Raw genomic sequence first — 24,403 nt, 5'->3', positions numbered from 1 at the left:
CAAGAAGAAACTCGTATTATTTATTTCAAAGTCCAGGCTTTCATAACAAAGCCGCAAAGTTGGTGCCGTAAACGCTGCCACAATGCTCATAACACCACTTAATTGGCGTATGTACCCAAAATATGTTATCAATAGACTCTTTTCTGTGACAATTTTTTTTAATCAATACTGTGACAAATCTATGCTATTTCGTCAGTTTAATCCTCGTTGGTTTTTTCAGATAGGCCCCAGTCAAATACAATTGTTAGAACAGAGCGACCTGTATTCAAAAGCGTTTAAGATTGTATTAGATTCTGAAGATTTTTTCCCATCCAAAGGTAAGGATTTAATTTTGACTAGTGTTTAATATTTTTTAAAGCAGTTTTCCTGCTTCGCTGGGATTATTTTTTTGTGCAAGCTTAATCTTCACACACACACCCGCCCTTAGTTCTCCGGGTTTCAAAAAGACAATCTTTTCCAAATGCGCGAATTCTTTTGAAGTAAATTGAAGTTCGTTACCGACACCAATTTTAGCAGAAGGCCAAAAATGAAATAACTGTATTTATAAAACTGTTTACTAATTCTTAGATATTAAACATAATGAATTTTAGACAGTTGTACAAATTCGATCTTTAGTAGTAATTGTGGCATTGGCGTCCTCAGTTGAAATTGAAAGCTTAACAACTTTCCATTAACGAAAATCAAAAGCCAAAAAACTTTGAAATATCTAAAATACATGAAGGGTAAATTTAAAAGCCAAAGCGAAACATGTAACGTGATTGCTAATAGTTTATCATTGTTCCAAAACAAAGCTTGAAAGAACAGATTAAGAATCTTCGGTGAAATTCAAACTAGGCTACCAGTATTTGGCTCAGATTCATTTTTAATTTACCATAAATACTATCCAATGGTCTGGAGATCAGTTAACTGACGTCCGTTGTCAGTCCATTGGCAATCGATAAATGAATTTACAAAAAAATATTTATGAAATTAAACAAAAAGCTGCCAGACTCCTTTTCAAAAATTCATCTGGTTGCAATGCCCAGGCTCCTGATTGTAGCAGGTAAAGTGGATGGGGGAGGTGATGTCTGGCTGTATCTGCAAGGTTCGAATGCACAAGCCTGTCATTGGTGAAGGTCGAAGGTATGAGTGAGCTGAGAGATGGCGAAGACCAAAGGTATGATTGAGCTGAGAATTGGTGAAGGCCGAAGGTCTGGGCGAGCTGACAGATGGCAAATGCTTAAAGTCTGAGTGAGACTGAGCTGACAGATGGTGAAGGCTGAAGGTCTGAGCGAGCTGAGAGATAGTGATGACCAAAGGCCTCAGTGAGCTGAGAATTGGTGAAGGCCGAAGGTCTGGGCGAGCTGACAGATGGCAAATGCTTAAAGTCTGAGTGAGACTAAGCTGACAGATGGTGAAGGCTGAAGGTCTGAGCGAGCTGAGAGATAGTGATGACCAAAGGCCTGAGTGAGCTGAGAATTGGTGAAGGCCGAAGGTCTGGGCGAGCTGACAGATGGCGAATGCTTAAAGTCTGAGTGAGCTGAGAGATACGACAAATTTCTAACAGTACGGCTGAGAGTAGCTTTCTTCCTTAAGAAGATTGAAGCAATTCCACAAAATTTCCAGGGCAGAGACCTAACTAGACTTAAAAATTTTAATATTCACATAAATATTGCTTGCGATGCAAAATAAATGATCGATATTCCATTTGATATTTATTCTGAATACCTTTTTGAAACCGAATAAAATCTTCCAGTTGCATATTTTCCATAAAATGATTTCATTTTCAGCTTTGTTCTCACTCTGTTGAAAGTCGCAATCCTTTGTATACTTTTAGAATGTCTGTATCTTCAATATAATTTGTGACAATTTTAATGAGCTCATACAACCATAAAAGACTAAAAAAGCACCAAACAGTTGACATTTAGGCATTATATAGCTATTTGTAGTGCTTTGTAGTTGCTATGTTCACCATAGCAAGTAAAGCCCTATGAATTATTTCACAGGGGCTCTTTATGACTTTGGAAGGGTCTAGGTTTGGAAATTTGTAGGAATATCCTCTTTCCAAAATTTATGTATAATTACTCTTTAGACTAATTTAAAGACGCTCTTTTGTAAAACTCTTAAAACTTGCATCCAAACATGAGGTGTTCGGCAAAATTTTCTAAAAGGCCAAAATGTTTGCTTTGGTTACTTTTTTTTTTGTCTAAACAGTACTATTCCAGCCAAAGCTAGAGTCCACAGAGAGAAGAAGAGATCACAAATCATTTAGATCGTATTCTGTTTCTATGCAGTATTGTCTTAATTCTAATTTTTTTGTTTTTACCACTCGGGCGAAAAAAATCCGGGGAGGGGGGTTCAAACCCGGTGCCCTTTCCTCCTGGATATGGAGTTGGGACAGATGAGCGTTTTTTGTTTAAGACTAGCTCCGTATATTATGTAAAACTATTTTTTGTATAATTTGTTTTTGTTATATGTGGTAAAGAGGGTTCAATAATGAAAGGCACTATCTGGTTTAAAAGCTGAGATCTTTGCCTATCATGTGAGTAGGATTTGGGTACTTTTTGACGACATGACTGCCTGTCCATGGATTATTATTTATGGTTGATTGTGTTTGGCTATGCTGTTTGACCTATGTGATTGTATGGATGAGTAGGGTTAAGGCCTCATTCAAGTGCTGGTCTATATTAATCACTAATTTGGGAAAACAGTCTTCTTTTTCTCCTTCTGTCTTTTTTTTTTTTTTTTTTTTTTTTTTTTTTTTTATGTGTTTGTGCTGTTGCATTGGTGATTTCTCTTTTCATGATATATATATATATATATATATATATATATATATATATATATATATATATATATATATATATATATATATATATATATATATATATATATATATATATATATATACATATATATATATATATATATATATATATATATATATTTTTAGTGATGTTTCAGTCAACACAGAAACATGACGTCACCTGACAGACAGACAGACAACTTATTTTTATATATATAGATATATATTTACATATATATATATATATATATATATATATATATATATATATATATATATATATATATATATATATATATATATATATATATATATATATATATATATATATATATATATATATATATATATATATATATATATATGTATATATATATATATATATATATATATATATATATATATATATATATATATATATATATATATATATATATATATATATATATATATATATATATATATATATATTGGAAAATCCTGTTTCCTTGCTGTTCTTTTGATTCCTCGGCACGCTTTCTTTTCTGACTTTCTCTATCAGCAGCAAGTTTTTTGGCATAGACTCTTTGAGCATCTTCATCGGCTTTTGCCATTGTAAGTTCATCAGTCATTTTAAACTTAAACATTAATAGGTTTCTGCGTGAACATATGTCTTAAATATCTTGAATGACGTCACCGTCGTAGCAAAAATGACGACAACTAACTTGATGACGTCAGTCAACACAGAAACATGAAGTCAAACTTGATGACGTCAGTCAACACAGAAACATGACGTCACCTGACAGACAGACAGACAACTTATTTTTATATATTTATATATATATATATATATATATATATATATATATATATATATATATATATATATATATATATATATATATATATATATATTTAGTGATGAACAATATATACACGGAATATACTAAAATTTATGAACGTGCTACACTGTACCTGGAAAATGAAGAAAAAGAAATGCTGACGAGAATAAAAAAATACAGAGATGAGCAGCAGGCCCAGTATTTGAAAATTCAATCACGTGTTGTTCAAGAAAGAAACATGCTTTTGAGGTATGATTATTCCTAATAACTTTGTAATCTAATATATAGCTAAGGTACTTGAAGTTTCACTGTAGCCTACTGACTTTATTTATGTCCTTTCTCGTCTCTGCAGCTGAATTAAGGTTTCTTCCCAATTTACATGCTGTCCAAAAGCAAGCCGTAAAACTTCGTCACTATTAGCAGAGGGTACTGTCTATGTTAGTAGACCCTATACTATTAGGTGCTTCCCCCTGTAATCTGCTTTACTGATGCTACTGCTAACAACTAGTCCCCGAAGCCGCGCCGAAAGTCGACGGCGCTCCGCCCAATATAACTCAACGGGCCGCCGCCGAAAACATGTCGGCGCACTGGCGTGCCGCCGTGAGGTTTGATGGCGGCGGAGATTATAATTATTATAATAAGCATAGATTATAATAAGCGTACTGTATCATTACTGTATGGTACATTTCCATTTCTTGGTAAAGAGGCTGTGTAATGCAGTCTAGCATGTAAAGTATCACTTGTACACAAATCTTTGAATTTCAGGCGTAGTACCGCAATGTGTAGGCATGGTCCTCATACTTTGGGGTACTATGCCCTGTAGCAAGGGCAGGTTATAGCACCAAAATGATTGAATTTTAGTATGTAGCATGTAAATTTGCTTTCAAACAGATTGTTATGGGGGTTGTATGGGTAAAATTATAGCAAACCATATAATTGGCTTTCGTAAAAAGTGAATATACCACTCGATGTCGTTTTTTATGCTCTTTACGAATATAATAATCGCTTCTACCACAAATTCTGATTTGAGCACCTTTTTAGCTCTTAAATACGGCAAATTTTCAAAAAACTATGACAGTTTCTTATAACTGGCTTACCATTAAAGCAAACATACCACTTGATGCCTTTTTCTATGTTCTTTACGAATATAATAATCACGTTTACCACAAATTCGAATTTAAGCACTTTTTAAGCTCTTAAAAATGACGGATTTTCAATTGAAATATAAGTTATCCTTCATTTCCGACAAAATAATACTACATTTTCTGCGCGCCGTTTTTGACAAAATAATACTACATTTTTTCAGTGCTAAAATTATTTACAATAAGGTGCTTAAATCTGAATTTGCGGTAGAAGCGTTTATTATGTTCGTCAAGAGCATAAAAAATGGCATCGAGTGTTACATTCACTTTATACAAAAGCTAGTTATATAGTTTGCTATAAATTTACCGTAGCATGCCCTTACTGCAGGACACGGTGCCTTATTGTATAAGCCCCATGCCCATGCATTAGGAAATGCCCGGGCTTTGGAGCACCATTGCTGGAAAAATTTAGGATTTGTGAATGGCAGGGTAGTATAGCTTTAAAATATACTGTTAGTATATTTTGAATATACTAAATATATTTTACAAACACATACTACCAGGCTGTTCTAAATGAAAGATTATCTCAAAATAGTTGTATGAAGTTGTTTGTAAAATGAACATGGTGATATGACTGTAACTGACTATAGCAAGATTGGGTGCTACTGGAATAAGGTGAGGACAGTGGCATCCCAAGGGGGGGGGGGGCTACACCCCACCCACCCCAAGAATATCTGTTGGTAAAAAATCTGGTAAAATTTGAAAAATTCACCGGAACTTGATGATTTTTAGGGAATCTACATGATTATTTCTCAATGAATCAACTGGAATTTCGCTTAGGTAAAGCTGCGACCGATTCCGGTAAAACGTTGGAAAATTGCGGTAAAATCTCAAAAAATTCCAGTGAAATTCTGAAGCTGCATCCCCCCCCCAACCAGGAAAGTGTCAGGACGCCCCTGGGTGGGGATGCTACTAAATACTACTGCACAAGTAGCAGAGTGTGAGGCACATCAAAGTAAAATATTCTGTGCTATTGCATTATCAAGACATGCAAGTTTTCCATAAAATTACTATTCAACTACGCAGGCTATAAAGTTTTCATTGGGTTTACAGGGTCATCTCAGAGTTCTTGTAATAGGCCGTCTTTTAATTTTCCTGTTTAACCAGGCTTCTTGTAGTTAAAGCTACTGAAAAATGCCTTAAAAATTGCGAAAACGCCAAAAAATTGGCGGCGCGCCGCCAATAGTGCTTCGGAGGCGCGCTGCCGCCGACAAATTCTCTCCGCCGCTGCCAAATTTTTATTTGGCACGGCTTCGGGGACTACTTGCAACTCTCCTTAGCCCCAAGATATCTGAGGCTCACACGCTACGTACGTTCCTCCCCCATTTCAATCTATTCAAAGCATCCCTTTTTACATCTTCCCCAGGAAGTTTCCATTTCACTTAAACCTTTCCTTGCGACATCCTCCCACCCCAATGGAGGACGACCTGCTTTCCGTTTAGTCCTAGACAGTCGGCCGAAAAGGACAATCTATGGAACAATGGCCGAAAATAAGCTTCTTTGTGCTGACAAATGAATCATTAACTCATAATTTGATCAAGTCCTTTAAACAAAAAACCGAGATAATGAAAAAAAAATCGTTGTAGTTTTTTTAAAGGAAAAAATCAAGGGGACGCAATAGATTGGGATGGGTGGCTGAACAAAATAAAAAGCTAAACTGAATATAAAACATGCTGACGTCATTGACTTTGCATATTAAATGCTACTTAACGGTACCGCTAGGTCCTTTTACTTTCGTTACCTTAAAGTTTAACATCCACGTTTGAGAGTCATACTTGATTTTTGTCATTACCTTGGTTTGTTCTGTCCTAATTCTAGAACTTGTGTTCATATTCTTCCAAGCTCTGAATGAAATAAACTGTAGATTAACTTTTATACTTTTTGTATTCTTCACTGCATCCAGCGTCTTTACTAAGGCATTAATAATGCTGCATTGATACTATAAAAATAAAGCAATGCTACCATACAAGTAAAGCAAATCATTCGTTCAAACTTCTCGTTGTCAAGTATTCACCTCGTTATCTTTATTGTCTTAACTCCTCAGGGGAAAGACAAGTACTGCTAGGAGCTTTGGGTAACAGTCTACATTACTGCCTCTATAAGCAGATATGTGAATAAAATAAAAGTAGTACCACTACTTTTATTATTTTTTGCTCTTCCCGAATATAATATTTTTGTAGATACCCGTTATACAAGATCACCTAATCGTACTCGTTTTTCCTTAATTTAAGGGTTTTTCTCTTCTTAGCACTAATTTTCAAATTTATTTCTGCACTGTGTACTCTAAAGCCTCCTGAAAAGCCTAGAAGTTGTTTTTTTTCTTCTGATTTGAAGATAACCTTGCTCAATTTCATATTCTACTTCGGACCAATGACTGGCCTCGCATCCTACTTTAAATATATTATTCTTGAATGTAGCAATCATCTCTTTAACATACTTAAATGTTATTTGATACGTGTCTAAGACGTCACTAAAGCTTTTGTATCAGCTAAGTACAATACCGGTTTATGATCTATTTTTCCCAAGGCTAACAGATTCTTATAATTTAGGCACCTTTCAATGTTTAATCCAAGCGTGAAAATTTCGTCATCGTATCCTCTTCCCTTCTTTTTCGTCTTTTTCTTTTTTCATTACTATATCTACTGTATCTTTGTACCGAAATCAAGCTGATAAATTACACCCCCTCCTTCTTATCATTTTCTTAATTTTGGGTTTAATTTTCCTAAAATCACTAAGAACTTTTCTTTATCAAATATCATATAAGTAATTTTCAATATCTTAGCTTCAATCACTTTATTTCAAAAATTGACTTACCCTATTGTCAGCGGCTGAATCCTTATTATTTTTTAGTCATTTTAGAATCTTCTTTAACTACTTACTAAATTAATCTTCTTTCAATTAAAAACTATCGAATATTTTCTAATAATTTTCTATTTCATTTCATACTACTTTAATCACGGCTGTCAAAATAATTTGCTGATCTCTTCTTGACAATACTTTAATAACGTTCAAACTTAATATTTAACTTTTGAATGGTGTTGAGTTCAACCGGAAGCGGTCGGGGGAGGGGAGGGGCATGAAAATTAGTTTTCATATTTTGTTCAGAGTTATATTTTAAAAGAAAGTGCCTTCTACCACTCCCTTATTAGCTAAAGCTTTACTTCTTCGTAACATTGCTTGGAGAATCAAAATTCTTGTTTAGGTGCATTTGTTTTACACAATAGAATAGTATTATACCAAATATGAGGAGTACTGCCCCCTCAGCCCTTTTACGTTATAGTTTGTGTAAAACGTATTTAGGCGTTGCATTTTCATCGATCCTCCCCCCCCTATCTGAGAAAGGTGTTCTTCATTTTATACTCAAAGGTTTCCACTTAGAGAGAAGACCTATCTGTCCCTCAGCACTCATATTCAACGTCTAGTCGTTTATTCCTACATATGAACGAGAGTTTTGGCGCAAATTTCCTTAGATTTTAGGATATCTGTCACTGGAAGTAGTAAAATTTTGACTTGAAAATGCAGTTTTGGGACTTTAGAACGCTTAAACCTCTCTTGCCTTTGAAATATCTGCATAAAAGCCCCCCTCCCAACCTAAAAGATGGTGTGTAGCTGTGCAATGCTGTGCATACATGAATGAAACCTGAAATGAATCAACTCAGTCAAACGATTCCTTTATCATTTTGTATGGACTCCGCATATGTTTATGGACGAATGCGCCACGTGCCAGTATGGTCTGAAACTGAGATGTCTCATTACCAGATTTCTTTTTTTTCTAGACTCACTGACTATCAGAATTTTGATTGATAGCATCTTGACCCTGTTTGGACCAACATTTTGTTATTTATTTGCACAGAATTGCAGACATTTACGATTTACCGTGGCGCTTTTGTCGCTCAAAATGGTTATTAGAACTTCAAATTTCCATTTAGATGAGCCGCTTCTGATATGTTGTAACGATTTCTCCAAGACGGTCATCCCTGGCAAAAAAGAAAAAAAAACGCATTATTCTTGGGGAAAATACCAAATTTCCTGCTTTTGAAAATTCGAAACTTTGGTTGTAGACTTGTTGGACATGTGGAATTATTTTAAAGTTCATGGGGATTTCAACAATTTGGGCAATAAAATTACACTCTTTGAGGTTTCTGGTACCCCCTCGCGTCTACAAAATGAAACACTGTCCCTAGATGTAGTCGGAAAAACTGCAGAAATAATATTCTAAGGGTCCCTCGGCTCAGGATCTGTTTCTGATTATCCACTAATAATTGATATGTAGATTATGTTATATTGTTAAATCAGCACTTAGGAATTACTATGGGAACTCTGCCTTTAATATGTACAAAATGCTCCTTTGCCAGAACCTGGTATCGTCTATTTGCTTGATTTTTCTATTTTTTCTATTTTACCGACAGAAAAATGTTTATTTTGGGTATGGATTAGCAAAAAAAGAAAAGAAAGAAAAACATACTGCCCTTAAGAGATGAAAAAAAAAAAAAAAAAAAAAAAACACTTCAACTTCATGACACGTGGTTTTGAAATTGCCGTAATACTGCTTGTTTCAACTGCCTCAAAAAATTTTTTTTTTCAACTTTTAAGGGGGTTGAACCGTATATCGAAGCAAATATGACTGACTAGCGACTTTGGGATTTATTAGTCAGTTTAACTCAGCAAGAAAAAGCCAAAAAGACTGAACATAATAATGGCGTCAACAAGGTTGCTGCCCAGAAGCAATGGCATTTCCAATTAGAATAGTGGCTCTTCACTAATGCTTGAGTCGTACTGCAAACAAAATTATGATCCTCTTTTTACTTCATATGTTTATGTATTTAAATTTGTGAATGCAGATTTGTTGTATATACCTAATTATTCATAAAGCATAAGTTGCCTACTGCTCAATTTGGCTTAATTATCCCATTGTTAGGAGTTTAGGTAATTCCAGTCATTTGTGATTGGCTGTAGAGTCATGAAATTTGCCCCCCTCCTTCTAAAATTTTTCTGAATTTAAACCACTGGTTTGATTTGCTACTTGTTCTCTTCTGCTTTAGCCTATTGACACCAAAACGGGAACAGACACCATCTTCCTTTTCTTCCTTCAAATCTTCCGAGCCATTGGATGTCTCTCTGAAAAAGTCTTCAAAAGGCGTTGCAAGTTTCTTTACCTCAATTTTTTCAAAAAATGTAAGTTACTTTCTTTTTATCTCCTTTTCTTCGTTGTTTCACGTGGTATGTTGTTATAATAATACGACTCGGCTACGCATAGCGTTTGACGGGACACATTTTCACCAGATTATACTTCGTGAATAGCGATTAGTTGCCATTATAGTGATTGGTATGGGGGGGGGGGGTAGACGCAAGAGAGGGCGTGTAACCTAAAGGAAAGATGGCAAAAAAATACGTTTTGCAACTTTTAAGCATGAAAATTCATCCTTTTTTTTGTTCAGAGTCTATTAACCAATAAATAAAGATCGGAGATACAATACTCTTTTTCCCCTTCGAAATGCTCAATGACCAGGGATACAAGGGGATACAAAAATACAATATAAGCAACAACCAAATAAAAGAGAGAAATAGCCAAACAACGTATAAGATTTAAAACCTGCATAACATATTTAAAAACTAACATATAAGATTAAATACCTGAGGTCTGGCAGTTAAAGTGCAGAGAAGACGACCATAAACCATGGAATAAGCACCCAGGGGACATCAACTCCACAGAGAAAAAGGAAAAAAAATATATAAATTAAAACAAAATTCTATTCTGTTTGATTCTTAACTAAATGGTCCTTAAGACACCTTTTAAAAGTCCCAAACGAGTGACAAACAGTTGACAAGCAATGAGGGGATCAAAATCTGACCATAGAGTAGGGGTAGAAGGAATAGAAGAATAGGGGTAGAAGGAATAGTAGAATAGAAGATTAGTTGACAAGCACTGAGGGGATTAAAATCTGACCATAGAGTAGGAGTAGAAGGGGTAGAAGGTAGAACAAGGATACTATATGAAGAACGAAGGCTATATGGAGGTGAATCAGAAATAAATACCAGAGTTTTTGAAGATATTTTGGAAGATTCCCAAGAAGCCGATAAAAGACCAAAGAAGCACAAAAAATAATGTTAACGGGCTCTTAGGCTTAAGAGCGGTTTTGGTGAGGAACGGTTAGTGTCCGTAACCAGACGGACACATGACAGAGAGGGACCGCAGTGTAGAAGGAAAATCAGACACCCATGCAATGGGGCAATATGAAACATCTGACTGGCGAAGGCAGAAAATATGACGCTTCAGTATAGATCCAGGAAACGTTTGTCCGAGTTTTTGAATGATACCCGAATTCCGCGAGACCTCAACCTGGCTATATGGTGTCAAAATGGTAGGTTTTCATCAAGCAGGATACCAATAAGCCGGACCACCCGATTCTCTGGTCTACACAAGGAGCCTTGTGACACCTAAAGGTGTGTAAGTGGAGGGAAAGCTATACTAATTCGAGAAAAATAAGAAAATGCGACATACGAACATTCAGGGCCAGGTAATTCGCATCAAACCATGAAATTACTTTCTTGAATATTACCTCAAGGTTAGATGTGATATCACATTCCGTCTTCTCAAGGGTCCCAAGAATGGTATCATCAGCAAAAGCAACGGGACAATCTTCATTGGAAGCATAATTGGAACACCAAGGAGCATCACAATAACACAGCTTGCAGCATGCATGAGGCCTGTTGACTGCCGAAATCAGATCATTAACATAAATCAGAAATAAAACGGGACCAAGAATAGATCCCGGACACCATAATCTACCTCAGAAGGGCTTCGGAAAAGTGGATCAATTGAAATAAGCCCACCAGAAAGATACGACTCAAACCAAGAGAAAGTATTTGATCTTATACCAATATGCGATAGTTTCCAGAGAAAATTCCGATGTGTCAATTCAAGAGAGCTGTGTAAGCATTCTCTGTAGAATAATTCGCTTGGAATCCGAACTGGAAATTATCCAAAAATTAGTTTACCTCCAGAAAATTAAGAAGCCTAGATAGCATAGCCTTCTGAAAAATTTTGCTACAAACAGATAGGTGGCCTAAAATTAGCAGGACCACTCCGAGAACCACCTTTATACAGTTCTATAACCTTAGCTGTAGTGAGTGGGAGCGTGCCTCCTGCCGTGGAATAAACCACGATATTGTCCTTTCGATGAAACTTATGACCCAAAATCAATCTTGTTTCGATACGTATGTTCATCCTGCTCCAAGCGGAATGTAGCCCATCTGCAGCTGCAAGTTAGGATGATGGCAGATCGCACGAAGACCGTCAACCAAAGGGAACAGTGACGATCAGCTCCAAATTCCGGCGATTAAGCACTGTATTCCCATGCGGCACAAAATGGAGCAGCTGGTCTTGATGCAAGTATACCCACCACAGCCTACGTGACCAACCCAATCGAAACGCTTCTATTAGCTGAAAAGGAGAAGCAATTGCGGGAAGAAAATCGACGTAACTTGGTCATAGCGGGAATTCTTGAGTCTGATAATCTTAATGGAATAGAGTCACAAGTAATCATTGAACCTTGCCAAAAGAACAGCTTAGGAGGGAATCTCAAAATAATTGAAAATGCCATGCATGAGTGAGTAACAACAGACAAAAAACAACAATAGCAACAAAGGATCATAGCATCAACTCCTCATATTAAAAGTCACAAAATATTTACCTCATATCCTAGCAGTTCAAAAACCCTAAGCTTCGACCTTCCTACTATAATGCTTGTTAATGCTCAATCACTCTGCAATAAAATCACTGAACTTAATGTTCGCCTTAAAAGCCAAGAGATCGAAGTATGCTGCATCACAGAGATGTGGTCTGCAATCCCATCTACTGCTAGCATTCCTGGTTATGAGCTTTACACAAGAAACCGTACTGATAAAGATGGCAATATTACTACGCACGGTGGTGGAGTTGGCGTCTACATAAAAGCAGACGTTGAACACAATATCTTGAAATTAAATGAACACATGCATACCTACGAGCTTTTATGGGTAAAAGTTAAGCCCCAAAAAATGCCACGAGCTTTTTCATCACTTATTTTTGGAATCCTGTACTTTTTGTCACGTGCTAACTACCTTAAAGCCCTAATAAATCACCTCCATATATTCGTCGATCAAATCCGACAAAACTAATACGAATAGTGGTATAGTGCTGCTAGGCAATTTCAACGATCTCGACAGTCTCTTGATCTAAAACAGGTGGTATGAATACCTACTACGGAGAAATTAACTATCGATCTGATTTTCACAGATATTGGAGAGTTTTACCATCCCCCTGAATCAGGGCCTAGCCTTGGCAAGAGTACCTATTTTTCGATACTGTGGACGAAAAATAGCTACGAAAGAGACTATTATATTTCGGCCTGTCACAGCAGAAGGAAAAAGAGGGTTTTCTAGATGGTGCATAGGCAAAAACCGGGCTCACCTGTATAGACTATCTGATATCAATCAGATGATCGAACTTTTCAACTTTGAAATGACCAATTCCTACCATTCTTTGTTTTTCCAGAGAAACTTGTAAAAACGATCTTCTGCTGACAAATCATGGGTCTTACCTGAGATCAAGAAACTTATCAGAAAGTGCAACAGATTGCACAAGTCAGGAAACTGATAACACTGGAAGAAAATGAGGAACATCGTTGTGAACGAATATACTACTACTACTACTACTAATAAGTCACTACAGCACCAAGCCACCTAAGGCCAACACAGCTACGCACGCTCCTCCTCCAACCTAATCAATTTAAAGCCTCCCTCTTTACTCCCTCCCAGGAAGTTCCCATTTCCTTTAAATCTTTATTTATGACATCCTCTCAACCCAGACAAGGACGACCTGCTTTCCGTGTAGCCCCGGACGGTTGGCCAAAAAGGACAATCTTCGGTAATCTGTCATCCTTCATCCGTAGAACGTGGCCTAGCCATCTCAACCTTTCTTTCATTATAGCCCCAATAAGTGGGATTGAACCACACTTTTCGTACAACCTACTGTTTGAAATACAGTCAGTCAGCCGGGTACCCAGAACAATCCGTAGGCAATTTCTCTGGAAAACATCTAGTAAATTTTCATCTGCTTTTCGGGGTGCCCTTGCTTCAGAGCCATATTCGACCACTGTTATCACTGTAGCTTCCAATATTCTAATCTTGGTTTGTAGGCTTATCTTTCTATTCTTCCAAACTTTTTTTTTTATCTGTGAAAAAACACCCTGAGCTTTAGCTATTCTACTTTTAACATCTTCACTGCTCCCACCATCTTTACTAATAATACTACCAAGGTAACTGAAGCTCCCAACCTGATCAATCTTTTCGTTACCTAATGTCACCTGTTCATCTTCACTTATTCCTAGCCTTAGTGACTTAGTCTTCTTAACATTAATTTTCAAGCCTATTTTAGCACCCTGAACTCGTAAAACCTCTAAAAATTCATTCATTTTGCTCACACCTTCATCTAATATGCTTAAATCATCAGCATTATCTAAGTCCAGGAGTGTTCTTCCTCCCCATTTGATTCCATGGTCTCCAATTGCCTTTCCTGTGCTCCTTAAGACGAAGTCCATCAAAATGATCCATATAAAGGGGGATAGAACACAACCCTGCTTAACTCCTGATTTAATACAAAACCAGTTGCTAACCTCATTTCCTACCTTAACCGCAGCAGTATTATTCTCGTACATAGCACAGGTCACTTTAATGTATTTTTCTGTTATACCATATAACGATAAGACCTTTGTTAACGCTGTTCTATCAACAGAATCGAAAGCTTGCTCATAATCGATAAAACTAAGGACCAGAGGTGTTTGACAACGAAGGGACTTCTGAATTATTAACCTAAGAGTGTAAACATGGTCGACACACCCTCTACCTTTCCTAAAACCGCATTGTTCTTCCCTTAAAACTTTGTCTTCAGCAGGTCTCAGTCTAAAGAGTATCATATTACTCAGTAATTTGCTGCCTACAGAGACCAGACTAATGCCTCGATAATTACGACACTCACTCTTGTCACCTTTCTAATACAGTGGTTTAATTAATGTTTTCCTAAAATCATTGGGTACTTCCCCTTTTTCGAAAATCATGTTCATAATCTTCAGTAGCTTATTCCTAACCTCAGAGCCACCATATTTAAGGAACTCATTAATCATACTATCAGCACTTGGGGCCTGGGGAACGAATATAAGAAAGCAGAATAGGCCTATGGTGAAAAGCTCGAGAATTAACAGGCCCTCAACGCTCCACGACTTTCCAGATAAGGACGGAAGAGGGAATACACGTCACGGCAAACGATGTAAATGAGTGGTTCTCAGAAATTTGCAGTTCTAACCTGAGAGCTGAAACAAAAACTTTTGCCTCGATTTTGCTGAAATTCCTCTAATGCTGCCTCTAGAAGTCTTCTAAGTCCTAGAAAAAGTTTCTACACGTAGACCAACCAACCCAGCGGATCCGCCACCAACTCTGTTCAAAGAAAATGCCATTTACTTATTAGAACCCATTGCTTATGTTGTATAACAATATATACAAACATGTAGCTTTTGATAATGGTGGTTGCCAAGTGTATTTTTTGAAATCTAGTTTTTAACAAGATTCGTGACTGTATTCTTGTAAAGTTGCCCATTTATATCTTCTGAGAATAGAAATCAGATCTGAGGATTCTCTGGAAGATATGGGCAAGCAAATATAACTATGGGGCAATTATAACAGCATAATACTATGTGTTATTTCAGCGGTGTCTGACTCTTGGTCAAGGATTTCAGCTAGTTGCTCTGGATCTTCATTTTTAGTTTGCAAATAAATTCAATAAAATTTTATCTGTAATAGAACTAACAAGGTTGCCATAAAGTCACTATAGGAGGTTCTGCATATTTATCTCTTTTCAATGTCTTTTTTATATTGTCTAGTATGCTATCGTTATTTTTTTCTTGCTTCATGTGGTAAATACTTCAGTTTATTGACTTTTCTACTTTTTTCCTCTTTTTTTTCACTAATGAGGTGACTTGAAATTGTCAGTTGAAGATCTTTATCAATGGTAATTTTAAACGCGTTTTTTTTTCGGTTACTATTGGCCATTGTTCGTTTTTCTACCAATAACAATGTACCAATATTTAGTGTCAAGGCAGATCGAGATAAAAGTCACCATTCTTTAATAAGCTAGAAATAGCAAATGTTTCTTACTTACGTGTTTTTTTTACCATTTTTTTTGTAGCTTTTGGTTACTATGAACATCTGTTGGTCATTTACTGTGCAATAAAATGTAGGCCTCGATATATATATATATATATATATATATATATATATATATATATATATATATATATATATATATATATATATATATATATATATATATATATATATATATATATATATATATATATATATATATATATATATATTACAACCGAGGTCATCAAATAATTTTATTACAACTAACTTCATCAAATAGTTTTACTACTTCGGTTTGCTGCTATTTTAATGGATTACAGCATTACAGTTACAGATTACAGTTAGAAGCTAATGCCATGTAAATTTCAGAGTTTTCGTCTTTTATTTTTGTTTGAGTGTGTCTTCGCATCCGTAATCCGACAGTTTCGTGGGTGGTTTTTTCAACAGAGCAAAAAGTAAATAAATTGCCATTCCTTAAATAGACCTGAAAAATGAAAAAAGATTTTATTTTAGGAAAATCCCTGTCAGCATCCAATTATAATATTAAAAAACGTTCCAATTATCAATATCAAGTCTTTTAAGTACATTTCATGTTATGGCCAAGTGATGGTAGAACAGGTGCGAATTCCAAGATTGTTAGATTCAGGACAGGTATTGGAGGTCAGAGGCTAATGTGATTTCGGAAGTATACATGATCTGATTAGAAAATATGTATCTTTACTACAGTAGTCTTCTTGTGCATGCCCTCATCATTATCAATCAATATATCATTCTAGGGTTTAATCGAGTGATATAAAGTTAGTTCATGCAAGGGATTGTTAGGTTTCCTGTTCTTTCTAGAAGCCCCCCCCCAATGACGCCTTTGTTTTCTATATTTCGTCCCGTTAAGTAAAGCGTTCCAACTGGTTGAACTAGATATGTTAAGTATATGGAGCTGATTATCCGTGATTTCTTTCTAACTTCAATATAGCTTCTACAAAGCAAACACCAATAAAATGCCTAAATACAATTATATTCTTCGCCCATTTTTCGTTTCTACAAACAGAGGATTGGGATTAAGAAACTGCTTGTGCCGAAAATGTTTTTTTTTTCAGCTTTGTGTGAGTTAAAAGCAGTTTATTTGTATTGTCTTTTTTGTTGCTTCCATTTCTATTGTCGAAAATTGAATTGGGGCCATCTTGAATGTTTCTTTACATTCATGATACAAAGAGCAATTTTATAGATTAAAATTGTAACTGATTGATTATAACGCAGTGAATTACTTATAGCCAGTATTTTATCCAGTTCTGACTCAAAACGATGAAATAAAGCCCGCCGAAAGTCGGGCCAGGTTCTTGGGGGAAAGGTGTCCGCTGTAACATCCATAAAAGGTATTTTTAGGCACTAGACCATCTGATGGTTGATTCAGTTATACAATGCCAGGGCAAAATTTTTTCTTATTTGAATTGGAATCTTTTGGGCGAATGTTACAGCAGACAATTCGATCTTGATTCTATGTAAATTAGCTTCATTGTGTCTTTAGTTTTTTAACCCTTAATTTTTCTTAGAACGGTACTAGATCAACAGATGAAATGAACCTCAGGCATGCTTCGGGTCAGCCGGCTTCGGGTAAGGCTCCTTCGAAATTACCATGCACTGCTGTTGCTATCATAAATGGAATGAAATTGTTATCAACCCTTAAATTCCCAACCATGATGAAATGGGCCAAAATTGCCTCATCTGCAACTTCATATAAAGGCATACCAATTGGTAAGGACTATACTGACTCCCAATTAACATGCTAATCTCAATATTTTTGCTTTTTTGAATTGCTAATAGCGAATATCTGGACGAAGTACAATGAGAAAATGCCTGATTTTAATCTTCCTCCACGGCCACCCCCCCTTTCTCTTCAAAGGGTTTGCTGTATCCAGCTGTACTCTGTATTCAAGAATTTGTGTGAGAATTAAGTTTTCAAAAAGAATGAAAGTTCTTAAACCGAACTGGCCAGGCATGACAATAAACAACAAAGAGAGAAAAAACTTTACAAAAGAATTCAAATAAACTTCAAACGAGACGACGGCCAGTAGAAAGGAGAGACTAAAACAACGCGGATATTTCGCCTGTATCCAAACAAGGCGTCCGCAGCACAAGATAAAAAACTAAAAGAAAACTAAATTAAAAACAAATAAAAACCACCACCAATAACAATAAATACAATTATCGCTACTTATCCACGTAGAGAAAAACAGCTATTTTAGTTACTTCAATGAGGATCAAAGAGCAACTGAGGAAAAATTATGAAATGAAGCTTAGTTAATTATTCTGTCGCGAAATAATCCTCTTGTAAGCTAATATTGAAGCAACTCTTTTTGGTCTAGTAGGTAATCTTGTCCCATGGTGATTGTGTAAAATTTTAATTCCCTTATTGATTATTTGCTCATTTTTCAAAAGAACATCATAAATTGGGTCAATATTCAAATTCCCTGTGTCTCTATTTATTGAAATATTAGCAAATATATGTTTTTTAATTTCTGTAGCCTCCCTGCTAGAGCCGAAACAAAAGTTTCCGGAGGCTTCCTTAATTGTAGGGTTTTTTCTATTGAGTTACGATGCTCAATAAATTTTTCAGTAAATTGTTGGTGAGTTCTACCAATATAAAACTTTCCACAGGAACAAGGAATTTTATGCATTCCACTAACTAAATCTCTCCGGGTTAAATCCTTCCCAGAATTAAGAAAACTACCTAATGATTGGACTGATTGGAAACAAGTATCAATGTTATTTTTACTTAAAATTTGTTTAAGCATCTCTCCCAAAGTAGGTACATAAGGTAAAGAAATGAAACTTTTCGGTAAGTTTAATTCTGTGCACTGTGAAACCACAATAACCCTATTGTTGTGTTTAATACGTCTATTTTTATTACTTTATCAATGAATTTAATCGGGTAGCTATTACAAAATAAAACATCCCTCAAATACAACAATTCAGAATCTAAAAACTCCCGGGAACAAATTCTGAAAGCTCTATCCACCAGTGCAATCACAACTCCTCGTTTCACTGAAATAGGGTGGCACGAGTGAAAGTTTAAATACCTATCACTGTGAGTAGGCTTTCTATATATTGAAAAAAGTAAATGGAATTCACTTTTAATCAATAAGATACCAAGAAAAGGTAGTTTATCATCTTCTTCAAACTCCACTGTAAATTTTACGTTTTTGTCAGAACTATTTAAATGTTTATGGAAAAGGTCTAAAGACTCTAAACCGTGTTTCCAAATGCAAACCACATCATCCATGAATCTGCCCCAGAAACAATGAGAGAGCCTAAAACTGTGTATGGCGGAGGTTATAATAGATTCCATGAAGAGATTTGTCAACAAAGGGGAGAGAGATGCCCCCATAGCCAAACCAAACACCTGTTTGTAAAATTCACCTCTAAAACCAAAATAAAGATAATGTTCATTTGCAAGGATAACAAATATTTATGGGACGGAGGGTGACTCCCGTCTTAGGAATCTTGGGTAGACCATAGATCTTTGGTGCGGAACAATCTCTTGGACAAAATTTATTATAAAATTGTGGGGTAATGTGTAAATTATTTTTTAGTGACTCCAATTCCTCTCTAATCGACTTTACATATTTATCCGTAGGATCGAAATCCAATTTCTTGTAAATAGTGGTATCCGAAATGATTGTACTCATTTAACGATCATAATCATCAGTCCCCATAATTACAATAGGATTGCCTTTATCTGCTCTAGTGATAGTAAGGGCCTTATCCTTTTTCAAATCACAAAGTATTTTAATGTAATTTTTTGTTATATCATTTTTGATTTTTTTTTTTCATGTTAAAAGTCTTAAGTTTACTTACGATTTCAGCTCTAAATTCTTGAGGAGCTTCGACTTTATCAATAGAAGCCATAATTCCTGACTCTACCTTAGAAATTACTTTTGAATAAGAACTTGGGGTTGGAAAACAAAATCTAAAGCCCTTCGACAAGACTGCCTCTTGTTGACTGCTAAGGGGAGTAATTACTCTTATTTCTTAGTCTCGGTATGTTATCTCTGTGCACTTTCATGATAGTACAACTCATATACAATTGCCACAGATTTCACATATTCAAATATGAAATCTTACCGTGCAATCATAACTCCAAAAGAGGGAAACCGAACTAAAATAAATTGAAATGTAAAAAAGGTGTTATCAGATGTTGAAATCCATACAGATCATTTGTATTCATATTATTTCCAAACAAGTTTAATATCTATTTAAATTTGAGGTTTTTGTTAGAAGGTGTACAAGAGAGAGGGAGCTTAAATTTATTTTTTATTGCGTTATCCACAGAAGTGCCACCCTGGCCAGCATCGTATATGCAGGGTGGCCATTTAGAGCCTTAGTCATTATATTCTATTGACCTGAGTTTTCTTGAGAATAATTTGTCTTCTTTTTCTTTTAGGCGTTGGTATCTTCGGAGCAGGAGGTGCAATGCTCCTTTATAATTATGATAGCATTCCTCAGTTGAGGCAGGTTGTCGAGGAGTTGAAAAGATTAGAGGTAATATTTACCATATTATCCAATATTTATTATACTACAAAACGTTTTCTTTTATTTGCATAGAAAACATAGGTTCCTAAAACAACTAGGTGGGAAAAATAAGGACAAGTCTTAGATGCGTGATTGACATGGCCAGAACGGATTCGCTCTCTGTGGGGGAGTTTGGAGGAGGATTGATTCTGAAAAATTAAAAAAAATGAGGCAATTTTAATTGACGAAGGAGTGATCGGATCTTAATGAAATTTCACATTTAGAAGGATTTTGTAACTCAGATCTCTAATTTTAAATTTCGATCAGATCCAGTGTCATTGGAGGGGGGCGGATATCTTTAAAAACGCTGAGACTGGAGAGATCTGGATGAAACCTGGTAGGAAGAATAAGCTCAAGCTCAAGATACATGACTGACATAACTGGAACGAATGCGCTCTCGCTGAGGGATTTGGGGCTCGGGGGAGGTGTTGTTGGGTAATTCGAAAAAATTAGAAAAAATGAGGGATTTGTAACCTACGAACATTAATCAGATCTTAGTGAAATATGGTATTCAGAAAGATCTTGTGCTTTAGAGCTTTTACTTAAATCCCGACCAAATCTATTGAAATTAAAAAAAAATGGAAGTTTATATTGGTATTCTGACTGACAAAAATAAAGATAATGACGCAAGTAGTAAGAGCTATGAAAGTATATTCTCTGTGGAAAAAGAAACCATTGAGGCCGAAAGCCGTCGTGACGCAAGACTGTCATCTGCAAATGCTGATATAGATGAACAAAACTGTGTGATAGAATGTGCTGAAGGAATTATATCAGTTGAAGTTAGTCTAATGCTATTTCTGAAAATGCCAGGTGTGAAAATACAACTTCAGCTGGGAATACCCAAAGATGAGATACTTCTAGTGTTTGATAGCAAACAGGTTGGGAACGACGACAAAATACCAGATTATAATTGCTGAGATTTTTTTATCGAAATGACATATCTTTCTTACCTTTATTAGGGTGAAATTTCAGAAAATATCGAGAGATATGTTGAATCAAATCAAAAGCCAATATGTGCATTAGTTTACTTAGCTAATGAATTGATTATTAACTGCTTGAATAACGCTTAATATTCTGTAGATACGTTTTCTACTGCATTCTAATTATAATGAAAATTTACAGGATGATCAACGCACCCTTTCAAAACTGTGGAGTGGGATTTGGCCAGTAGTTTGCACTGTGACCAGTAACGTTTTAGTGGCTGAGCATACGTCTGGCCTTACGTATTTTTCCTATAACTATTCTTATTATCTTCCTACTACTTATACTTATTTCTGAGTATATATAATTCATTATACTGCTAATGCTTATTAATGATCATCCTTTATCGCTACTACTTTAGTTTAATTTCTATTTTATTGTTTATCGCTACTGCAAGTTTAATTTCTATTTTATTGGTTAATTCAAACGGGGGACGTATTTCCTTTTTTGTATTATCCGCTTATGCAAAAAACAAAAAAAAAGGAGAATGAACATTGTTCTTTAATACTTTGTGTTTTCTGTTAAGACTAAGAGTGTTTTCACACTACTTAAATAGCCAATTAAAGTGATAGATGTCTCTTCTGGAAACAGTTTTTTTTTCATTAACGCGAGTTTCCCAGAAGTGTGTTTGTCTAAGGACCCAAAGTGATGTTCCTTAGTTACAATATATCTAAATATGAGTTTTTAATTTTGCAAAGGCTCTTCTTGTCGTTTCAAGTAATTTTTCAATTGAAATTTACTGCCTGAAATGTTCTTATCAATTCTTGTGTGAGTGTAAAGATTTCCAATTAAAAAAATTATGCATACCATCTGATGACTTGTGCTAGGTTTGGTTGGCTAAGAAGCGTTCGAAGATACACACCAAGTAGCGGACAGTAGAGACCCTTTAATTGGGTGTCTATAAAGAAAGAAAATTGGCACTTATGGACAAGCTCGCACCCAGATGGGTGTTAAGGGATTTGAACCCCCACCGAAACGTTCGGCTGACTTATAAAAATGGAAGAAAATGAACAAAAACTAGTTTATCCTTTTTAAAAGTTTTTGTAACTCCTTGACAGAAGGATTTTCTATGGCAAATTTTACGCAAAAATTGGGGAGGAATTTTCTGTCAAGATTTGAAAAATAAGCAAAAATTGAATATATAAAACAAAGTTTCAAACTTATGGCAAACCTAAGACATTTAAATATGAATAGGGCTGTTCCTTCCTCAACCCTTGCTTTTTAAGCTAAAGTTTTCTTTTTCATGTCCCAGTCCTTTAAGAATTATCTCTGGAATACATGTGGCGCAGAGTTCGAAGTAATTTTTTTTAACGAATTTTTAGACTTTAGAGTGAAGATTGAGGATTGGGCCACCCTACTAAATTTCGAAATAACTTCGGGTCATCTGAAATTTTCGCTTGGTCTTGGCTTGCAGTTGAAAAAATTATGTCAAAAAAATTCTTCATTTGATTATTGATTATTCCTTAAAACAAACCGGTTACTAACTCCAAATTATAAGGCAAAGGGTTGTGGGTTTGTTATGCATAATACCTGAGCTGTTAATAGACCCCCAATATTATGTCATTGTCAAACAAATCAACAGTATTGATTCAGAGTTCAAAGTGTCCACATCTAAATCGGATACTGCTTGGACATTATTAATTCATTCAGTGTTATGTGAAGAAACAAAAAATTTCGCAATAGAGATTATAGTGATGCATAATCTCTACTTATACTTACTGACCTACCTATTAAAGATATTGCACTGTCGATTTTTAATTCAGTGGGTTTTTTTCTTAAGATTTATATTATGTTGCAATAAGAATTATAGTGACTAGGACGATTATTTTCAATTGTTAAGTGGGAGCTGGTAGGATGGTAATCAAGCAATGACAGGCACTATCTTTGTTTGTCCGGTGTTGAGCATTTTGCAGCAGCATATAGCGAAACATAAGGACTGAATCTTTCAAATTGCTGCAGAGTTTTTTTTTTTTTTTTTTGAAAAGATGCAATTAAGAATGCGATCGAGACGTGCAAAAAGGCTTTTCAAGTGGATATTTTTGAAAAGTGAAGAGGTCGCTATATCTGGGGGGTTCAAATCCCACATCAGCCCCCCACCGTTACTGTTGTGCTAAAGAACAGTCTTGCAAGTATTAACGTGCATAAGCCGAAGAACAAACGTGAATTTGTGCAGAAAGCTGGCTGCACAGATAAAGTTAAAAGATAAAAGAAAAAATGTACTGGTTGATCATTTAATCGATGAAGAGTTTACCATTGCAGTAGTTGCAGCCACCTCCACCCCTCCCCCACATTAAAAATTCGTGCCAGAGCTATTAAAACTGAAGATGCCGGTATTATCTAGATGGATCCTGACTATGATGTCTCCCAGATTCCAAGGCATGATAGTAGCGTTGCAAGTCTGATAAGGTGTGGAAGTTTTAGAATAGTAGAGTGGAACTTTAAAACTAAAGAAGAGTTTGATATCGCAATCAATTTTGACATCAAGATTGAATATTGCCTTTTCCGAGTGACTCTGTCAATCGAAAAGCATAAGCAGTGCTAAAATTGCCAAGGATTTCGGTATTTTGTAAGGGACTGTAAGAACCCTGTTAAATGTAATAAATGTGGAGGGGATTACACTAACAAGAACCAAGCATGATCTTCTCAGATTGTTAAGTACATTGGTCGTGGAGGGAATCATCGTAACAATAGCTTGATGTGTCTGGAGCTTAAGAAGTACCTCCCTGTTCAAAGGGCCTTGGGAAGATTGAATTCATCCGTCCGTTTTAATTTTTAAGTGATGATGATCTCCAATTCAACCGTGTCTCTTTTTTATCCAAATTTCAATGGTGTTCGTGACAAGCTTCTAACTCTCAAAAGACTGATTAGTAGTTATGAAATTGTGTGCATCAATGAACACCTTCTAAGTGCTTATAATGTCCCACAGC

General features: G+C 35.6%; 1 protein-coding gene across 4 annotated transcripts in view; it reads left to right on the top strand.

Moving 5' to 3' along the window:
- LOC136042322 (uncharacterized) overlaps positions 1-24,403 on the top strand; it is a 51,788-nt gene that overhangs the window by 3,598 nt on the left and 23,787 nt on the right. The window contains exons 2-7 of one of the 4 annotated variants that reach the window (XM_065727275.1): positions 221-317; positions 3,684-3,855; positions 9,791-9,923; positions 17,477-17,678; positions 20,368-20,465; positions 21,618-21,718. In XM_065727275.1, coding sequence (XP_065583347.1) covers positions 221-317; positions 3,684-3,855; positions 9,791-9,923; positions 17,477-17,678; positions 20,368-20,465; positions 21,618-21,718 — 803 coding nt within the window. The remainder of the gene's footprint in view (positions 1-220; positions 318-3,683; positions 3,856-9,790; positions 9,924-17,476; positions 17,679-20,367; positions 20,466-21,617; positions 21,719-24,403) is intronic. The other 3 variants (XM_065727271.1, XM_065727272.1, XM_065727273.1) reach the window with 3 other exon arrangements.

Source organism: Artemia franciscana, unplaced genomic scaffold, assembly GCF_032884065.1.
Source record: "Artemia franciscana unplaced genomic scaffold, ASM3288406v1 Scaffold_1097, whole genome shotgun sequence".
NCBI lineage: Eukaryota > Metazoa > Arthropoda > Branchiopoda > Anostraca > Artemiidae > Artemia > Artemia franciscana.
The sequence above is the reverse complement of the archived record's forward strand: the minus strand, read 5'-3'. Positions and strand labels throughout refer to the sequence as shown.